Source organism: Gastrolobium bilobum, unplaced genomic scaffold (genome assembly GCF_033153095.1).
Source record: "Gastrolobium bilobum isolate Gb01-03AN ecotype WA unplaced genomic scaffold, APGP_CSIRO_Gbil_v1 utg2810, whole genome shotgun sequence".
In the NCBI taxonomy this organism is placed as follows: Eukaryota; Viridiplantae; Streptophyta; class Magnoliopsida; order Fabales; family Fabaceae; genus Gastrolobium; species Gastrolobium bilobum.
Genome location: NW_026895666.1, coordinates 200332 through 221096, shown reverse-complemented (window position 1 = coordinate 221096; position 20765 = coordinate 200332). Strand labels below are relative to the sequence as shown.

General features: G+C 35.0%; 2 protein-coding genes across 4 annotated transcripts; both read left to right on the top strand.

The window, feature by feature from the left end:
• The first annotated feature begins 667 nt into the window (after positions 1-667).
• LOC133287677 (serine carboxypeptidase-like 18) lies at positions 668-2722 on the top strand. The gene is made up of 9 exons (XM_061485335.1): positions 668-682; positions 1367-1469; positions 1550-1587; positions 1656-1757; positions 1893-1979; positions 2069-2224; positions 2310-2381; positions 2502-2601; positions 2685-2722. Exons 1-9 carry the CDS (start codon positions 668-670, stop codon positions 2720-2722), a joined length of 711 nt encoding a protein of 236 aa, XP_061341319.1.
• A 1949-nt stretch (positions 2723-4671) lies between these two features.
• Positions 4672-8257, top strand: LOC133288415 (serine carboxypeptidase-like 7). Of its 3 annotated transcripts, XR_009748361.1 has the most exons (15): positions 4672-4877; positions 5126-5271; positions 5397-5473; positions 5572-5694; positions 5947-6049; positions 6128-6165; positions 6234-6335; positions 6470-6556; positions 6648-6803; positions 6892-6963; positions 7090-7208; positions 7368-7481; positions 7563-7614; positions 7704-7866; positions 7986-8257. XR_009748361.1 is itself a non-coding variant. In XM_061486180.1 (14 exons), exons 1-14 carry the CDS (start codon positions 4735-4737, stop codon positions 7785-7787), a joined length of 1410 nt encoding a protein of 469 aa, XP_061342164.1. In that variant the 5' UTR covers positions 4672-4734; the 3' UTR covers positions 7788-8257. The 3 variants fall into 3 exon arrangements, 2 of the variants coding, with proteins under 2 accessions (XP_061342164.1, XP_061342155.1); XM_061486180.1 differs by having other exon boundaries at positions 7563-7608; positions 7704-8257; XM_061486171.1 differs by having other exon boundaries at positions 7704-8257.
• Positions 8258-20765: the final 12508 nt, after the last annotated feature.

Sequence of the window (20765 nt, the reverse complement as noted above, 5' to 3'; positions counted from 1 at the left end):
TTCTTCAAAAAAAAAGTGCTAATATTACTATTCCATGGTACTAATCAGTGTCATGGGAAGCTCATTCTAACTCATAATTGACATTTGCAATAAGCAATTATCATGATTTTATTGGATCACTAAAAAGCTCCAAATTGATGATAAATTAAAAAAAATCCAAACATAAAATTATCCCATAAAATATCAGCGTAAGGATTCCATTTACTCAATGTAAGAAATTAAAAGTAACAGATATTTATGAAAAAATTATGTAGTATGACTAACTCTTATTTAATCAACACTAGTGTTTGCAATCTAACCTATTTCTTGACTACCCCATGGAAACTTGGAGGCTTATAGCACATAAAATCTTCAGGTAGACAGCATAACTATTATCCTATCACATGTTGTATCAAAATCAAAGCCTATGAATTTGAACCCCTTTTGGATTCAAAGTTGCTGGATCACAGATATATTTTCACATTGATCTCCAATCATTCATATGACATGATCCAATTTTTCTCTCTACCATATCTGTGATAGTACTACGAAAATTTAGAACACACAAGTTACCTTGACTCATATTCCAACACCTCAACAAGCTTGTTTCCATCCTTATCGAGAGAAGAGAGAGCCTAAGCCCCAAATTGCCTTACGGTGATTTTTGGTTTTCTTTTTTTTTCACAAAATGGGTCTGGGTCAAGTTTTGGGTGAATGAGTCAATTATTAAAACAAGTCAAGTCTAAAATTGATCCAAATATAAATGGTTTAATATTTAAACTAGTTCAAAAAAATAGGTATTTATGGGTTAGATCAAGGTCAAATCAAGAGCACGTCAACTGAACAAATTTTTTTGCACACCCCTACTTTTGAGTGAAGTAAAGGATCATATTACCAAGGGATTGAGATCTAATCAAATATAGAAAGAACTGTTAATAACTTGATCTTGAGTGTTAATTATAAGAATAAGTAAACTCGTTAGGAAAACATTGGGGAAGTTGAGTCCTAGCTACATCTTTTATTAAAACTTAAAACCAATTTTCTAACAATATTATATCTGAATTTAATTTCTTAAATATTGAAAACTAAAAATAAGTTTAAAATTCTGTTTTAATTAAATTGAAATATTCTTAAAGAAACCTTTCATGATCGATCCAACTTTAATTAAATAGATAAATTAGTGATTGATCATCAGTCCTCATGGAATCGATAACTTTATTACTTGTACGATCGGTGCACTTGTCGAAGTTGCAACAATCATAAACTTTCTTATCGAGATTAATATTTTCAAAGAAATTGGAGAGAGAGAAAAATTTGTTGGGAAGGATAATAAGAAGCAATTTTGATCCAGTGGACTATATATCCTTTATTGCTTGTTTATTTGCAGTGGTTGGCAAGTCAGCCGAAATTTATTGCTAATCCAGTCTACATTCCTGGTGACTCATGTTCTGGCAAACCTTTACCAATTATTGCTACATATATTTCAGATGGTAATTTCATGTCTTAAGCCATTAACTATTATAGCTGTTATATTTGGACCAATTATTACATTATGATTATATTGTTGCAGGAAACGAAGCTGGAGAAAAGTCAAAAATAAATATAAAAGTATGTGTATTCAAGCTCTTCTGCAGCTAGTGTTTAATAACTGTAATGTTTCACATTAATTGTTACAGGGATATGTTCTTGGAAACCCAGCAACAGATCCAAAATTTAATTGGAATTCTAGGATTCCATTTGCTCATCGCACAGCTCTTATTTCTGACAAACTCTACAAGGTTAGTCACAAATTTACTCTAGTTGTACTTCTGTTTATGTTGAATCAAGTTTCATGCAGACACCCATGTAAGTGAAGATGATATTTATGGGAAAACTAGAATTAGTATTTCTTACGTTTATTGAATTTTTCCCAGTCAGTAAAAATGAGTTGCAGAGGGAAGTATGTCAGAGTGAAGAAAGATAATCAATCGTGTCAAAAGGACCTCCAAGCTATCTCACAGGTAAATAGTCTTATTTTGCATATCAAACAAGGGACTTGATGCTTTTATGCACTTACTTCGGTGTATTTTTATTGCCATGCTTTTTACAGCTAACCAATAATACAAATTTTGAACATATCTTAGAGCCTAAATGTCCATATGAAGCCCCAATTTCGGATTATAGGAATGATGATCGGAGCATTCTTCAAGAAAAATATAAGGAGATGTTGCTTTCTTCACTACAAATTTTACAATTTGGGTGTAGGGTAATTCTAGTTTTTCAGTCCCTATCCTCTGTTTAATTTTGGAATTAATGTTAGGTACTGAGATATTCATCGACCCAAATTACAGAATTATGAGAATTTATTGCTGACTGTATGGGCCAACGATGTGCATGTTCAACAGGCGCTGCATGTTCGTATGGTATGTAAGAATGCATTTATTGCAATTCGCCTAGTTGATTGAATGAAAAAATAAGAATCAGTCTTAGTATTTTTATTTTTATTTTTAATTAATTAAAGCTATATCTAAAGTAAAATTCAGGGAACTGTGAACGCTTGGATAAGATGTAACCGCAGCATAATTTACACAAATGATGTCCAAAGTTCTGTTGCCTATTGTTGTCTTGCTAACGTTTATACAAGTAATGCGCAAGTATACGCAACAACAAGTAATATAGGATGTATTTAAGACCCTAATATGGTTCTCACAAAGATCTTTTGGCAGAGAAGTACAAAAGCAAAATTGCAATTGCTCGGAACTAAATTTCAAAAAAAAATTAAAATTAAATTGATTAAACAGAAAATAAAAGAAACTAGAGATTAATGTTCACTTGAAGATTTCTGATTTAAAATTGAAGTCACTTGCTTAATACACAAAATAAAAGGTAGAAAATAAATTGAGAAATTATTTTTGAGATTTTCTATTTGATTATATTTTCACAGAATTATGAAGAACTTAAGTGAACAAAGTAAAATCAGAATTGACAAGATTTTAAGAAATCTAATTAGAAAAATGGGTTGAGTGTGATTCCTTCCTTACAGATGTATAATTACTTAGCAAAATTCTTTAACAATTATTTTTTCCGTTGTAGATTTTTAATCCCTTACAAATCTTTTTTCTTTTGTTTCTACACAACTTATCCCTAAGCTGATGAGATCCAGAGCTTGAAGCTCAGGTCCTTATAATCACGTGAGAGAGTAAAATTCACTTCTGAAATACTCCCTCAAATAATTCCTTATTTGAGTCGATGAGTACAACTCAGTTTCGAGAGAAGAATATTTTCCAATAAACTTCTCCTACACAAACATATTCCATTCGGCCGAAACGGAGGAACATTCAAATATATAAAGCAGAGTTGAACCACGAAAATTAAACATTAATATCAAAAAAGTAATTAACATCGGTCAGTGTAGTTGGGGTCTCAACCACCCAACCCTTTTAGAGTTTAGCTCAAATCCATAATGATTGAGCTTAATGACAGAAATAAATGAAACTACCAAGAAAATAAAAAGTGCAGGATTCTAAAACCACAGCCCGAGTACTATTCACAGAAATAGCCTCATCAGTGTGCTCAAATTCACAAAACAAAACAATCAGAAATTACAGTACCAAAAGCTCAAACTAAAACTTGAACAATAGAAAAAATGGAGAGAAGAAATTACAGCCGAAGTCAGAATCCCCTTCAATGAGCTATTTCTTATCTTTTATATCTCTCCTTTCGCATGCATGGGCTTTGGGCCTCTTCACCAACAATGATCCCATACACTCCTTCCACACGAGCCACACGAGCATTCCTTGCTCCACGCTCCCACCAAGTGCTTCACCAAAGAAAATCCCACGCCCGATTGTAACAACCTCCAGGTCACTATTCGATTAGGGTCAATGTTTGCTTTTTTAGGGGATAATGGTTAGAATCAACTTTTAGATCATTGGTCAAGTGACTCTCTTCAAGGAAAGGCTTCTGTGGTTCGATGGCTAACCGAAATTGCTGGAAGGTCAATGGCACGGCTTTGTGGTTGGCTTGAAATGAGAGGTTCGAATGGTGAGGAGGTAGGGTTCGCGTGTTTGGGGGAATGGGGGATAATCTACTTCCTTGAATATTTTTGGACTGCAACCCATCATATCTCCTTTCTCAGTGTGTTTTTGCATTGGGCTGCACCTATTATTGAGACCCAACTATTTTTTCCTGCTGAGTGCCTTTACTTTTTGGGCCTGGGTTCTTCTTTCCTTTTTCTTCTTCCATTGGGCTCAAGTCAGGTTATTTGATAAACATCACTAAAAAGAAGCAACTTCAATTTTGAGGATTCCAATGAGACTTGTCAAATACTAGAGAGTCACACAACAGATTCAAATTACAAACATGTCTGATCATTCTTTGTCATCTCCAATTAAATTTTTTTTATCATTAACTTACTTCACGTCCTCATGGCTGGCATTTCTGTAGAGAATGATATCCAGATTCACCCGAATCAAGCAAGGCCCATGATTTTGATTTTGTTCTGGCCCATCAAGTGCATCCCCAAATAAGGCTCATCACCTCAAGCTTAAACCATTAGCTGAATATTCTTTTATATTATACTATTCATTTTCTTAACAGTCGTCTTGACCATGCAATTATTTCATTATAATTATCCCAGCACGAGGACAACGGAGACACTTTTATATTACACATTAATTCTAATATATTAGAATTAAAAAACAGATATTTCAGTTGAGGCACAAGGAGCGCGGGGAGAACATAGCAGATTCATTTAGACTTAGTTTAACAAAGTCAATGTCTTATGTTACAAAATGTTTCATGTGGTTATCTTTATTAATCAGCACGATGACGATCTTGTCAAAGCCTGCAGTGTCTTCAAATATCATCAGGTCTTTGCCAGGGTTTTCTGGTTCCCTTCCTTTCAAATTAGAGACTGGGTGAGTTTGCCATTCACTTCCTTTGTCCTTTTTTTTTTTTTTTTTTGGTAAATAACTTTTTTTTTTGTCCTTTTCACTTCTTCATCAGATTCCAGCTGACTTATACAAAACTCCAATTTTAAATAGAAAACAAAGAGTTACTGGCTCCATTTAACAATTGCCTCCTTATTAGGATGAATATAAACAAATTAAAGATTTATATGCACAACGTTTATGGATTATAAATTTGTAATGGTTTTTGCATGTAGATACATAGGTGTGGGTGAAGATGAAGTTGTGCAGCTGTTTTATTACTTTATTGAATCAGAAGGAAACCCAACAGAGGATCCTTTGGTACTCTGGATGAGTGGTGGCCCAGGATGCTCTAGCTTGTGCGGGCTTTGGTTTGAAATAGGTGTTTTTTTTTTTTTTTTTTTTTTTTTCATTCTTTTTTCGTCTGCATAAATCTGAAAACTTACATTTACATTAACAATTCGCCAGGATTAAATATTCTTGCTATTTGCTGTGACTGTTGATTAGGCCCTCTGAAGTTCAATATGGTGGAGTATAATGGAAGTTTGCCAACCTCTTCTCTCAATCCACACTCATGGACAAAGGTATGTTTAGGAAATAGAAGGTGAAACTAGTTAAATACCCATTTAATAAAGCAATTTCCCCCGCCTGATTTTTGCTGTTTTAAATGATGCTTTCCAAGGTTTCAAGTATAATCTTTATTGATGCACCTGTTGGCGCTGGATTCTCATATTCAAGAACCTTGGAAGGGGCTAACTTTACAGATAAAATCCATGCCCAACACTGTCACAATTTCATGAGAAAGGTGAGATTTTTTAGTTGTCTGCTGCTAATAATCCATACGTATTGGGAAAAATATTTTAAAATAATGCACCAACAAAATAAAAAAATTAAGGACCAAATATGTTACTACAGTTTTATATAAGTCATAAACTTTCTTGTCAAGAGTAATATTTTTCAAAGAAATTGGAAGGGAAGAAAAAATTGTTGAGAAGGATAATGAGAAACAATTTTGATCCAATGGATTATATATACTTTATTTCTTGTGTATTTGCAGTGGTTGGCCGGTCACCCGAAATTTATTGCTAATCCAGTCTACATTGCTGGTGACTCATATTCTGGCATGCCTGTACCAATTGTTGTTAAATATATTTCAGATGGTAATTTCATGCCTAATACATTAACTATCACAGCTCTCATATTAGGACCAATTATTAAATATGATTATGTTGTTGCAGGAAACGAAGCTGGAGATAAGCCAAAAATAAATATAAAAGTATGTGTATTCAAGCTCTTCTGCAGCTAGTGTTTAATAATTGTAATGTTTCGCATTAATTATTACAGGGATATGTTCTTGGAAACCCAGCAACAGATCGAAAATTTGATTGGAATTCTAGGATTCCATTTGCTCATCGCACAGCTCTTATTTCTGACAAACTCTACAAGGTTAGTCGCAAATTTACTCTTGTTGTACTTCTGTTTATGTTGAATCAAGTTTCATGCATACACTGAGGTAAGTGAAGATGATATTTCTGGGAAAACTAGAATTAGTATTCTTCGTTTTCTTGAATTTTTCCCAGTCAGCCAGAATGACGTGCAAAGGGGAGTATGTGATAGTGAAGAAAGATAATCTACCATGTCAAAAGAATCTCGAAGCTATCTCAGAGGTCAGTAGTCTTATCTTGCATATCAAACAAGGTACTTGATGCTCTTTTATTCACTTCCTTCGGTTGATTTTTATTGCTATGCTTTTTACAGCGAACAGGTGATATAAATATGGAACATGTCTTAGAGCCTAAATGTCCGGCTGACGAGAAAATTCCAGAAAATAGGATGGATGATCGGAGGATTCTTCAAGAAAAATATAGGGATTTGTTGCTTTCCCCAGAGCAAATCTTACAATTTGGGTGTAGGGTAATTCTCGATTTTCATTCCCGTATCCTCATTGTTTAATTTTGGAATTAAGGTTTGGTACTGAGATATTCATCGACCCAAATTACAGAATTATGAGAATTTATTGCTGCATGTTTGGGCCAACGATGTTCATGTTCAAAAGGCGCTGCATGTCCGTATGGTATGTAAGAAAGCATCTATTCCAATTCGCCTAGTTGATTGCATTAACAAATAAGAATCTGTCTTAGTATTATTATTATTTTTTATTTTTGTAATGCATTAACGTTATAGCTAAAGTAAAAATCAGGGAACTGTGAACGCTTGGATAAGGTGTAACCCCGGCATAATTTACACAAAAGATGTTCAAAGTTCAATTGCCTATCATCGTTATCTCAGAACCAAATATTTCCGGGCTCTTATATACAGGTTCTGCTATAAATTAAGCTGCACCATTGGAATGCACTAAATTCAGGCCATGAAGAAACTTATTTTCTCGTGATACTTTACCATATTTATTTAATCGAGTGAGTGATGAGTCAGATTTTCTTAAGTAGTGTAACTCCAATCCTTAATCCCTATATTCAGCGGTGACCATGACATGACGATACCATACTTGGGAACTCTCTGGTGGCTCAATTCTATGAACTCTACCATTTTGGATGATTGGAGACCTTGGATCGTCGGTGATCTAGTTGCAGGGTTAGGCTATTGTCTAAGAAAATGCACTCAATAACGTAAGCTTTTGTTTAAAATGCTGATTTTCTAAGTTTTTGCATGCAGGTATATACGAGAGTACTCCAACTATATCACTTTTGCCACTGTGAAGGCAAGTGTATGTGTTTTGAGTGGGATGAAATTTTGACATTATTTAGTTGATTTGGGAGGTAATTTATGCATTGTGTAATTGTGTCTCGGTGACAGGGTGCTGGTCACACAGCCCCAGAGTATATGCCAAAGGAGTGCTTTGAAATGTTCAAGAGGTGGATCTCTCACGAGCCTTTGTGATACGTGGATCCTTAGTTCCGTTTCTCTACATTGCAAATGCAAATGCAGTCTCATAAAGTTGGCATTTAATATGTTTTCGGTATGAAGAAAATATTGTGCTTATTCTGTCTCTTTCCATTCGCTAAGATGGGATGCACTTCTTGTTGGTAGAAGGCGAACTTCTATAATAGATTAATAATGCATGGCTTTCTTGTTTAGGCCATGGATGTTTGCTAAAGGCGTGAAGGGTATTGCATAAATTGGTACACACCATCTTCGTAAATTGAATAGTTTCAGGTGTGTCCATTATAATTGGTACTTGTAATTATTGAAAGTTCGTGTTAAAATAAAAAAAAAACATATAAATTTATCGTGGTTCAGCCATTAGGCCTCACACTGAAAGTGTTACTCTACCTCTCAATTATGATCAAGGAGGAGGGGTTCCCTTTAATGTAAATAGATGATATAATAATTGGGCCAGGTTATTTTGCCCACAATCTAAGATATCAAGTGATTTATTACTCTTTTTATGAGTAATATTTGATACAGAATTACAATCAATCATTGATCCTAATTTGTTTTCACTAATAGCTTCAACATTATTACTCTTTTTATGGTAATATTTGATACAAAATTACAATCAATCATTGATCTTAATTTGTTTCCACTAATAGCTTTAACACTCTCCCTCCAAGTTAAGGCGAAGATATCAATCAAGCCCAACTTGACAATGATATTTTGGAAAGAGTTCTAAGGAAAAGCCTTAGTCAACACGTCTGCTAATTGGTCTTCACCCCGGATATAAGGTTTCTCAATTATCTTTGCTTGAACCTTTTCCCGAACAAAATGACAGTCTACTTAAATGTGTTTAGTTCTCTCATGAAACACTGGATTAGATGCGATATGAATAGTAGGTTGGTTATCACAATACAATTTAATAAAACTCTTCATTTGCTCTAAAGTAAGGTAAAAAATTATGTCTTTAAGCCAAACGAGCTCACTGGTGGCTGAAGCCATAGTATGATATTCGGCTTCTGCACTAGAATGTGATACTACAATTTGCTTTTTACTTTTTCAAGTCACAAGGTTGCCTCCAACAAAGGTACAAAAACTAGAGGTGGATCGTCTGTCAAGTGAGTTACCTGCCCAATCAGCATCAGCATATCCAACAATATCAGTGTGGCCATTTTCTTCAACCACATGTCTTTTCCTGGACAAGACTTCAAATATCTAAGAATACGATCCCCTAGATTCATGTGATCTTGAGTTGGTTTATGGAGGAATTGGCTAATGTAGCTTACTGAATAGGAGATATCCGATCTAGTAATTGTGAGGTAGATTAACTTGCCAATAAGTCTCTGAAATTGTCTTCGGTCAGATAGAGGAGTAAAGTCTTTCTTAAACTTACAATTGTATTCCATAGGGGTATCAATTGGTTTGGATGCCATTTTACCAGTCTCCTTTAGAAGATCCAATATATATTTCCTTTGTGAGATGAACAACCCTTTATTGGATTCGGCAATTTCAATTCCCAGAAAGTACTTTAGGCGCCCCAAGTCCTTGATATCAAAAGTCACACTGAGATACTTCTTCAATTTATCTATCTCAATCATATTATTCCCTGAAATAACTATATCATCTACATAGATGAGAATTGCAATGATATTTCCATTCCAGTGTCTGACAAATAAAGTGTAGTCTGACTTACTTCGGGTGAACCCAAAAGCGGTGAGTGCCTTGCTCAACTTTTCATACCAGGCACAGGGAGATTGTTTTAGATCGTAGATGACACGTTTTAGTTTGCACACTTCATCAGGTTGAGACTCAAGAAGGTGACCTAGAGGCAAGTTCATGTAGACTTTCGCGTCAAGATCTCCACGCAAGAAAGCATTTTTAACATCCATTTGGAAGAGCGGACATCTATGATTGAGAGCAACTGATATAAGGACCCTTATAGTGTTCGTTTTTGCTACTGGAGCAAAGGTCTCTGTGTAATCTACACCATAGGTTTGAGTATATCCTTTTGCAATAAGACGGGCTTTATGTCTCTCAATAGACCCATCACTTTGACATTTGATTTTGTAAATCCACTTGCAACCAACTGTGTTCTTGCCTGGAGGAAGAGATACAATTTTCCAAGTGTGGTTTTTATCAAGGGCAACAAGTTCATCATTCATAGCAGTTTGTCATTCTAGAAATGACTTTGTTTCTTTAAAGGTAGCAGGTTCAAGATGCTTGTCAATGGCAGTTAAGAAAGACCTATATCCGCTAGAGACATGATCAAGGCATACATAGTCTTGAAGAGGATAAGTGACAGCCGTAGAGACATAGTCCTTTAATTTGGTTGGTGGCTTGATTGTTCTGATGGATCGGCGCACATTCTAATCCGATATTGCTGGTGGAATAGAGGTGGAAATTTTTGCTTCAGGCACATCAAGAAGAGGTATTGAATCTGTCATTGGTTTTACATCTGCAGGTGGTATAATACTTGTTTCATATGGAATCGGTCTAGGAGAAAAATCTAGTTGTATATCAATGCCAATCTCCCCCTGATTTTGATCATTGGAAGAAAAATACATAGAAGCCTCATCAAAGTAAACATCTCGAGAAATGTATAACTTTTGGTTACCAACATCATAACATTTGTAGCCTTTTTTTACTGTTAAGTATCCAAGGAAAATACATTTGATGGCACGAGGCTCAAGTTTGTTGGTGTTTTGCAGATGAACAATGCAAGGACATCCAAATACTCTTAAGTGAGATAGATCAATATCACGACTATAGAGAACCACCAAAGGGGATTTATAATTGAGTTGTTTACTTGGTTTGCGATTGATGAGGTAGCAACTGGTGAGTACTGCATAGGACCAAAAATAAGAGGGAAGGTTGCCATGAAAGAGTAAGGAACGAGTGACCTCCATTATGTGCTGATTTTTTCGCTCGGCAACACCATTCTACTGAGGAGTACTGACACATGATAGTTGATGAACAATCCCCATGGATTTAAAAAAGGTGTGCATAGAGTGATTAATATATTCTGTACTATTATCACTATGCAGAATTTTAATACTTACACCATATTGATTTTTAATCATTTGATAAAATTCCTGAAAAATATTGCAAACTTCATATTTTGGTGCGCAATAAGTAAAGCCATATGCAACGAGACTTATCATCAATAAAAGTAATAAACCCACTTTGATACCATGTTAAAAAAAACATATAAATTGATCGTGGTTCAGCCATTAGGCCTACGTCCACACTGAAAATGTTTCTCCCCCTCTCAATTATGATCAAGGAGGGGGGGTTCCCTTTAATATAAATAGGAGATGATATAATAATTGATCCAGGTTATTTTGTCCACAATCCAAGATATCAAGTGATTCATTACTCTTTTCATGAGTAATATTTGATACATAATTACAATCAATCATTGATTCTAATTTGTTTCCACTAATAGCTTCAACATTATTACTCTTTTTATGAGTAATATTTGATACAGAATTACATTCAATCATTGATCCTAATTTGTTTCCACTAATAGCTTCAACAGTTCGTTAAATGTAACCTCTTTTGGTTGTGATTAACCATTGTGATTGATGGCATCCCGTGTCCAAATCAGATTATTTGATTAACATCACCGGCATAAAGCGACTTCTATTTTGTTGATTATAGTAGGACATTTTATGTAGGAAATCAGCAGTAGAATCAAGTGCCAAGAAGATGGCTACATTAAATTTTTTAATTCTTGTATCAATTTGTAAATATGAGTATGATTAGTTGGTTTTTGTATCGGACAATTATTCAATTTGGTCCTTATTTGTAAACTCTCTTTTTTATTTCTTACAATTTTATATTTATCATGCATTATTCATTTGATTTTTATTTTCTTGGATCAGCGGCAAGACAGGAATTCCAAAACTGAATTTGATATATATATATATATATATTTAATATAATGAACACATTTAGCCACGGTAATATTCATGGCTAATCTCAAGAATAGAAGTAGCTAATAAATGTTACCACGCTCATCACTATCATGGCTAAATGGAAAAATACCCGTAGTTAAACAAATGCGACGCCAGTATTAAAAACGGTCACTGGAGGCGTGGCAAATTTATTTGCCTATGATTTTTTCGGCGATTTGCCACATTTTTTACCGTGGCTAAATCCCATTTCTTTGTAGTATATCTCCCATCATGCAATTATCACCTGATTAACAATTTATCAATATACTAAGCATGCCACAAATTAAATAAACATTTTGCCTAGCCATCCACGTTCTAGGCTATCTCATAGTAATATAATCTCTATATAATGTATATAATGTTACTTAAATAATTACATCAAATAAACAAAAGAAATGTAATTAAATAAGTAACATAAACCTGAGTATGCATCACTATAACATATACATACTAGACTAGCAACTTGGCATAGACTTCCTTATGCTCTCAAAATAATGACATGGCATATAGATACATATTCAAAATAAAATCAGGCCAAATACATATCAGCATATCAATCAAATCATACTATCACGTCAGATAGTATCTCTTCTCTGGCCTCTTGCCTTGCGATGCCTCAGCACCATCAGCTCCTATACCTGAAATGGGATTCCCCGTAGCGAGGGGTGAGATAATAGAAATTACCTCAGTAAGCTAGGGACCCTAGGAGGGCTCCTCCACTCCTGAGCTCACTTCTGATATAATCCACAGTATAAAAATCAATGCATGCAACAAAATATGTATGACAATGCAGTGTGCAAATAACAAATCCTACTGGAGAATATAATAAGTATGCATTACGCAAGGAAACATTGTTTTGCAACATACCGTATAAGGAAACACTGTCTCATACTATGCATAAGGAAACTATAATGACCCTATCTGGTAAATCTTAATTAGAGATTTAATTTAAGTATTTAAATGCCATAATTAGATTCAGAGTGTGATTTTGAGTATTTTGACTGTAATCATGACTAGGTCATGAACAGTGTTTTCTATCGGATGATCTGCATTATTGTGAAACAATCGGTATAGCTCTAAATGAGAAAAATGAGTTTAGAGACCTAATTTGGCAATTCTGAAGCCAAATATGAGTTCAGAACGAAAAGTTATATAGTTTGACACTTTCCGTGAAAATCTCGTGAATAATGTTTTCTGTCGGGTATTTTGTACCGCTGTTTAAGCAACCGGTAGAGTCCAGAATTAAAGAATTGATGAAATAAGAATAATAGACCCAAGAATGATAAGTTTATAAGTTTTAATTTTCGTATGCAAATGGTGCACAGTTAGTGATTCACAGTGCATTTAGTCAAAAACGGTGCAGAAATCATACTGTGAATTATTAATATTGTTCCTTAGAGAATAAAAGTTAATGTAAATAAGTTCAGAATAATAAAATTATGTCTGTAGCTTTGAGTTAGTACCGGGTCAAGTTAAGTGAAATTAAGTGAGAAGAAAACATCCGTGTAAAAGTCACATGACCATATAAGCCCAAATTCACTTAAACTCAACATTATTCACTCATCATCTCTCTCCTTCTCCACTCCCAAACCTGCGGCTGCCATGGTGAAAGGGGCTTAGGGTTTGTTTTTTATTTTCTCTCTTTTTCCACTCATTTTATCACCAAAAGTCATGATGCCATACATGAAAATTTAAGTAGAAAAGCTAGTGAATCCATTCCACCATTTATTTTGGGCTGAAAGTGCTTGTGGGAAGAGTTCTCCTCTTCTCCCATTTCGAATCACTATTCATCCAAGGGAGAAATTTTGGTTTTTGATGGAGCTTTGCTTGAAGGTTGTTCTCTAGGCTTTGTGTAAGGGATTAGAGGTAAGAAATCTTTATTTCCATGGTTTGATTTTCATGATTTAAGTTGTAAAAATTTGAAGCATGTTTTGGTGGGAAACTTTGAGTTCAAAATTTGAATTGATTATGGATATTGGTTGTTTTAGTTGTGATAATAAGCTATAAGTATGTGAACAAGTGTAATGTAGGAAAAATCCCATAGTATTTGCTCCCTTATGTTTTAGCCATGCTAGGTAATTAGGGTTTGACGTGCAAAATTTAATTGATTGGTTTGTGAAGGTTGTTATGTTAGTGTAAGTATGAATTAGGTGAAAAAATTGGATTGTACAAAAAAGAACCTCATTGACCCTACCCTTTAGATTTCGGCCTATAGGTTTTAGTAGGGAGAAATTATGATAAACTTTGTTTTGAACATATGTTAAGGTTCCTAAGCATGGTATTGGTACGAAGAGGAAGTGAAATGACTTGGGAATTGTTGAAAGATATCCCAGTTCCCTTTTTGTATACCCACAGTCTTATGAAGAAAAATGGCATGAAGTATGTTTAAAATTCTTAAGTGGATACCTAGTTAATGTAACATCCCCGTCTCGAGGCAGTTCAATTAATATGCATATGTTACAAACAGAAACAACGGAAGACTTAACTTACAAAAATACGAACTAACTTTTTCTTTTTCTTTAATCATTTTTCACATGATATATCGTATTGTATACTTCTTCTAGTTTAATTTTCATTCGACGGAGACGAAAATCAGACAGAGTAACGTCTGTAAATCGGACCAACGGGGATTTGCGAATCCCACTCTCTAGGTATCCTGATAGACATATCATCTTAAACATATTATATAATCATATATGGTCCAACAAAAAATCTAATACCCATCTATGGGTGCATGCATAACTGACTCTGTGCCACTATGTCTAACAGCATACATATTTTAGTACATGCACATATCAGAATACACAAATGTACATGCATCATCTATGAACACATGTACAAAACATATACGGACTATATACTGTATAATGGATCAAACATCATGATCACAAAATGAATAGAACAATATACAACAATACATATTCTTCAAAAATACATCTAAAATAAATAGTAGCCTCCGGCTACCCAGAACTCCATATCCTCATACTAGTACCTATAGCCACGGGTAGTATCCTTATCCCATGAGGGCTCTTCAATTAATTGTATTCCTGAAATCATATCCCCAAACGGGGTTAGAGACGAATCTCTAGTAAGCTCTAGGTTTATAGAGAACTCTACATACCCTGGGCTCACTTCCTGTATGACAGTCAGATACATAATATACAAAACATCATATATCAAACTATACTGAACATATCTCGTATAACATATCATATAATCAAATATCATAACTAAACAAAGCATATACACAAATCTTATCAGAGACGTACCCAGTCATTCCCAAGGGATGACCCCAAGTGGAAATCAACGCACGTAACAAATATCATATACAAAAATCATCACAACAATCACATCAGAACAAAGCATATCATATCAGAGATGTACGTAGTCATTCTCAAGGGATAACCCCAAGCAGAAATCAACGTACATGTTCCCAAGGGAGGACCCCAAGCGGAACCAAAAACATATCAGAGATGTACACTATCAGTCTAGAGGGATGACCCCAAGCAGACATCAGTGCACATAGGATAAATGGCCAAAGATCATCACATAACAAAGTGTACACAATCAATCCCAAGGGAGGACCCCAAGCAGACATCAGTGCACATGTTCCCAAGGGAGGACCCCAAGCGGAACTCAATATATAACAGATATATACACATTCAGTCCCAAGGGAGGACCCCAAGCAGACATCAGTGCATAAACAAATCAATGTCCAGAGATCATTACATACCTCATATTGAAACATATCCAAGTAAACATATCAAAAGATATCAAAGTAAGCACATCAAAACATATCAAATTAAACACATCAAAACATATCATATCACATCATCATATAGCTCTATATGAATGCATCTATATCATATATCTCATACATATCATACAACCTGACCACAGTCCGTACACTATGGCGGAACACAAAGTAGGAGCAAACCCCATAAATATAGAGCTTACCTCTTAGAGCTTTACAATTTGCTTACTTGAAGAACAAGCTACTTATCTTGCTCCACAAGAATCCAAACGTTCACAATCCCTAGGCACACCTAGAGAAAGGATTCAACACAAAACTCAATAAATGATATAATGCCATGTAAATATACAAGACACACACTTTATTGTTTATTTTCATTTTACTTAATCATATTAAGTCATGAGTAGGCGGTTCTTTGTTCAACAAATCCCCACAAAATTCCACATACTCACTTAGTCTTAGGATAGTCCCAAAAGCCCTTAGAACACTCATTACTCCTCTTAGCACTTAAAAGCCTATTTTTCCCAATTTAAGGCAGAATGACCATTACAAAGGAGCTATAAGATTTGTCTTTGTCTAGTGCCTAAACCCAATCTTAGCCACCTATATAAATTATTTTACGCATATAAGTGTTCTCACTTTGTGAAACAATATCTCCGAACATATACCTCCTTTGAAAATGGCCAAAACTCATTTTAAGGCCATACAAAGGAGCTACTTTATTTTCTTTTTTATTTCACCAAAGCGAAGGTCCAACATTCATATAATGAAGTACTCATCACCTCTTCTGGTCTGAACGCTAAGTGGTCCACATACTTTAGTATGTACCAGTTCCAGTTGAATAGTTGCGCAAACCTTCTTGGACCTTGCAGGATTGCTTGGCCACTTTACCTTCCAAATAGCACTAACATGTAGCTGTTAGTTAAAAGATTATTGAACTTTCAGTCCCTCTTTTAACTAAAATAAGTTTCCTACTTGAGATAATATGACTCAATCACAAAGGCCAAAGTTATGTTTCATTTGAAACTTTTATTTCTTTGGTGAAAATCCTTGTTCATCATCCTTTCCATTCAACATAACAAATTTAAAAAGGGTATAGGACATAGGTAATAAAGACTATTTAAACAATGTACCAGAACAAAACAAGACGAAGATGAACTTCGAAATGTAACTGAGGAATCAATTGCATTGTCAAACCATGTTTTAACCAAAACAACTAACAAAAATTGAATTCCTCTTGAAATCCGGAACAAATAAACAGTCACTCAAAACCATAGTCGTATAAATAACTTGTCCTACTGCAAATGCAGACACAAGTTTCCATTTTCAAGCTTAAAATATCTATGTCCATTGCTGACAGGTATGCCATGTTTGAACTACTAAAAGAGTAACAAACATAATCAGTGATTCCTGAATCAATAATTCATTCACTGATCAGGCCTTGATATGCCCATGTCTGGTTCTTTTCATCACCTTTGGGCAACTTTTCTTTCAGTGTCCCTTTAGTCTGCACTTGAAGAACTTGCCTTGCGGCTTCTTCATAGCAACTGGTTTGACAACTGATAGCCAAGTCATTTTGTTCTTGTTACGACCCTTGGGTTTCCCTTTAGATTTAACAAGACTCTTAGCAAAACCTGCACCGACTGCATTCTGTCTAGCAGAGCTGCTAGACGCAGCAAACATGTCATTAAGAGTCTGAAGCATTTCTACTCCACTCTTAATCATGTACACTTTCTTCTGCAAGTATTTGAAAAGACTGACAATAATATAGCAGCGAACTATCATATTTGCCCTTTCCCAATCTGAGAAATGCATCTTAGTTTCCTTAGACACATTCTCTGCAGGTTGCTATGGCCCTCGCATTGTCAGGACAAATTTTAGCTTCCATGTTTTAGAACAATATCAAAGATTGGCTTTTCACTTATTCATAGTTGGTACCATCTAGAGGTTTTCGACTCAAAATCATTTCTAAGATATTTTCTGAAAAACATATAAAGCACACAATTTACAAACAAATAATGCAATAAACAAACAAAGTGCAAGTAGATTCTCATAACTACTCTTGTTTATTGTTAACAATCATTCAATTTATCTTTACAAGGCTTACGATGGGCAAGTCACTTGTAAAAATCAAAATTGTTATTTGGGCCTTCAGTGCTATTGCCAGAGCCTCGATGTGAGGGTTAACAATTTTACCAAAGTTGAATGTAATTAACCATTGTTTAATTTCAAAATTATCCTTAGTGTCTAAGCATTGCCGACGATGGGCTGTACAATACTTTACTAAAATTTTGAAATTATTAAGATTTAATCTAGTGAAATCTGATTATCCTTATCCGATGGGGCTTCAGCGATAACCATTTCACTAATAAACCCACAAATGGAGCCCGCAGGTTTTAAAATTAATTAATTTTTAAAACCTTCACCCATTCAACATTTTTGTTTGAGAATTTTCATAAGCCCAGTCGAATTCATTGTTTAATTTCAAAATTATCTTTAATAACTTAGTATTATCGACGATGGGCCGTACAATACTTTATTAAAATTTTGAAATTATTAAGGCTCAATAAAATCCAATCATGCTTATCCGTTGGGGCCTCACATGATTATTTTATTGATAGGCCCACAATGCGCCTGGAGGTTAAATTAATTTCTTAATTTAAATCTCCTCCCATAGATATTTAAGTCCAATCTAATAAAATCCAATCATGCTTATTCGATGAGACTTCACATGATTATTTTATTAATGGTCCTATAATGCGCTTGAAGGTTAAATTAATCTCTTAATTTAAATCTCCTTCCATTCAACATAAGCAACATTTTCTAATTTCAAAGAATTATTTAATTGAGAGTATCCTTTGTTCGATTTCAAAAACTATATAAGTAAGAGCGCCGATAAACGTGCACTAAGCTTAACATAATTTTGAAAGCATTAAGGTCCTGAAATCCGGTCACTTTACGTCAGCGTGTGCTCCAAACAATCATGATACATGAAGGTTGTATGCAGCGTGTGTTATTCCATGACCATTTCAGAAAACCCACAAATTACTCGCAAAATAAAAGAATTCTCTTAGGAAATTTTCTCTAATTATTTTTCTAGATTTAAATCATCCAAATAGCTGACTTAATTATTAATCTAGATTGCAACAATCATAATAATTATCATTTATGAGGATAATTTCAAATCAAAATAATTTCCATAACGATTATTTGTCTTGATGTTAATTATCCAAAATTAATTAATTCAATTATTAATCTAGATTTTAAAAAAAACATAATAATTATTAATTAATTTCTTAGGATGATTTAAAATCAAAATAATCCCATAATAACTATCATACTAGTCGCTGAAGACATAATAGCTATTATGCTCATGCAATCATACAAGTTATGCAACAATATGGCACCACCTATTCTATATGGCATGTTATCGCATTAAAGCATGTTATCAATCATATAATTTATACCAATCAATAAAAGCATTAAATAATAAAGTCTAATTACTTTAATCCATGGCATACCTATTTTAAAGAAAATAAAAAAAATGTTACAACTTTGGAATTCAACTTTCGCCTAGCCCAAAGTATCTGTCTCAAGCTCCTTTAGGGTTTCCATGGGCCCAATAGCCCAAAGACCCAATCTTTTGGCGAGAAACCCTAGGACGCGAAAGAGGAACCCTAGCCGTCAGGTCTGCCGCGTCGTCACCTGAACTCAAATTAGGCTGAAACTCCAGGGGAAGGACCGCCACGTATAGACGAGTGCACCGCCACCGGAACCACCCAAAAAGGTGGCCGAACGCTCCCTCACTCTCCCATTATTTGCCAGAGAGTGGCGGCCACTCTCAGCCTCTTGTGGAGGCGCGTGGTGGAGCGTGAAGTATCCGATGGCGGTGATCCACCCACTGTTGCGTTCGTCTTTCCGTCCTCTTTCCAACCATATATAGATCACCCCATTCCGAGATCGGTAAGTCCTCGAAAAGTCTCCGACAGTGCTGACTGCGCATCTTCCTCGCGATTTCTCGATCTTGAACTTTTACAAAATATTGAAAAATACACAGAAATTCCAAAAATAAACAAAAACAGCAAGGAGGAAACCTAATCATATGAGATTAGCCTCCTTGTTACAAATCGAGAAATACACGAGAGACCCTAACCATGGATTAAAGCATTTTTACCGATTAAAATTTAAACTTTTATGAAAATGAATTATAAAATACACATGCTAGATTCATAGAATAATCCTAGAACCCTAGGTGCCACATTTCAAGAAGCAAAACTAATTACATGAATAGTGAAACTAGATTCACATACCAATGTACAGCCAAGGCTCTGATACCAATTGTAGGAAATCTTAGATTTATGCGGAAGCGGTTTAGGACCTAGTACATTGGTATGCTTACCGAATCATCCTTGTTTCACAATTACCTCTCGGTGCGCAGGTCTCGTGTAGAATCTTCCCTTGTAGGATTCCTCCTCACGAACAGCCCACCTCAGCGCCGCAGCACGAACAACCTCCTTGAAGCTGGACTGTGGCAGATCTTCCAGACTATCTCTCGAGGAGGATGGGATGGTTGTGTGGGCAACCGTTCAGATGATGAACGTCTGCCTCTTGGGGTTTGTTTCTGATGGTCTGTTCACCTCTGAGGCACAAGAGGAGAAAACTATGAATATATACGCTTAGGTCTTAGACATAACTCAACCCTAAGCCTCATGGGCTCAAGTTTCACTGAAGCCCAATAGGACTTTAGTGACCAAAAGAGCATATATCCAACACCTCCCTCGGAGTCTGGTGGAACAAACGGGAGATTAACCCTAAGGATCGAAAGCTTACCTAGCAAGAATTGTTCTCCAACAAATCTCGTGTCCATAGAGTCATAATCGCGATTTATCAAAAGGTCACAACCTAGTTCCAAGATGTGAAGACAATTAGTATATAACTAATCTATCACATTCAATTTCCAATACTATACATACAAGACACCTACACTTGATTTTGAGTCCAATTTATTAGTGTTCTAAATGGAGATTTCATAATTTTTTCTTTTACAGGAACCAATCCTAAGCATGTTTAACAAAGAGACTAACCTACAAATCACCCTCCAACTATTAAATTTTCGAAATTGACATATACCAAAAAAATCATGACTTTCTATAGTGAGCTAAACAATGGTTTCTTTGTTTGTCTTTCATCAAGAAGCAATCATAAACATATTTAACAAAAGAAACTATATCCAAATCACTCTCGAACTATCAATACCATGACTTAGCTCAATGT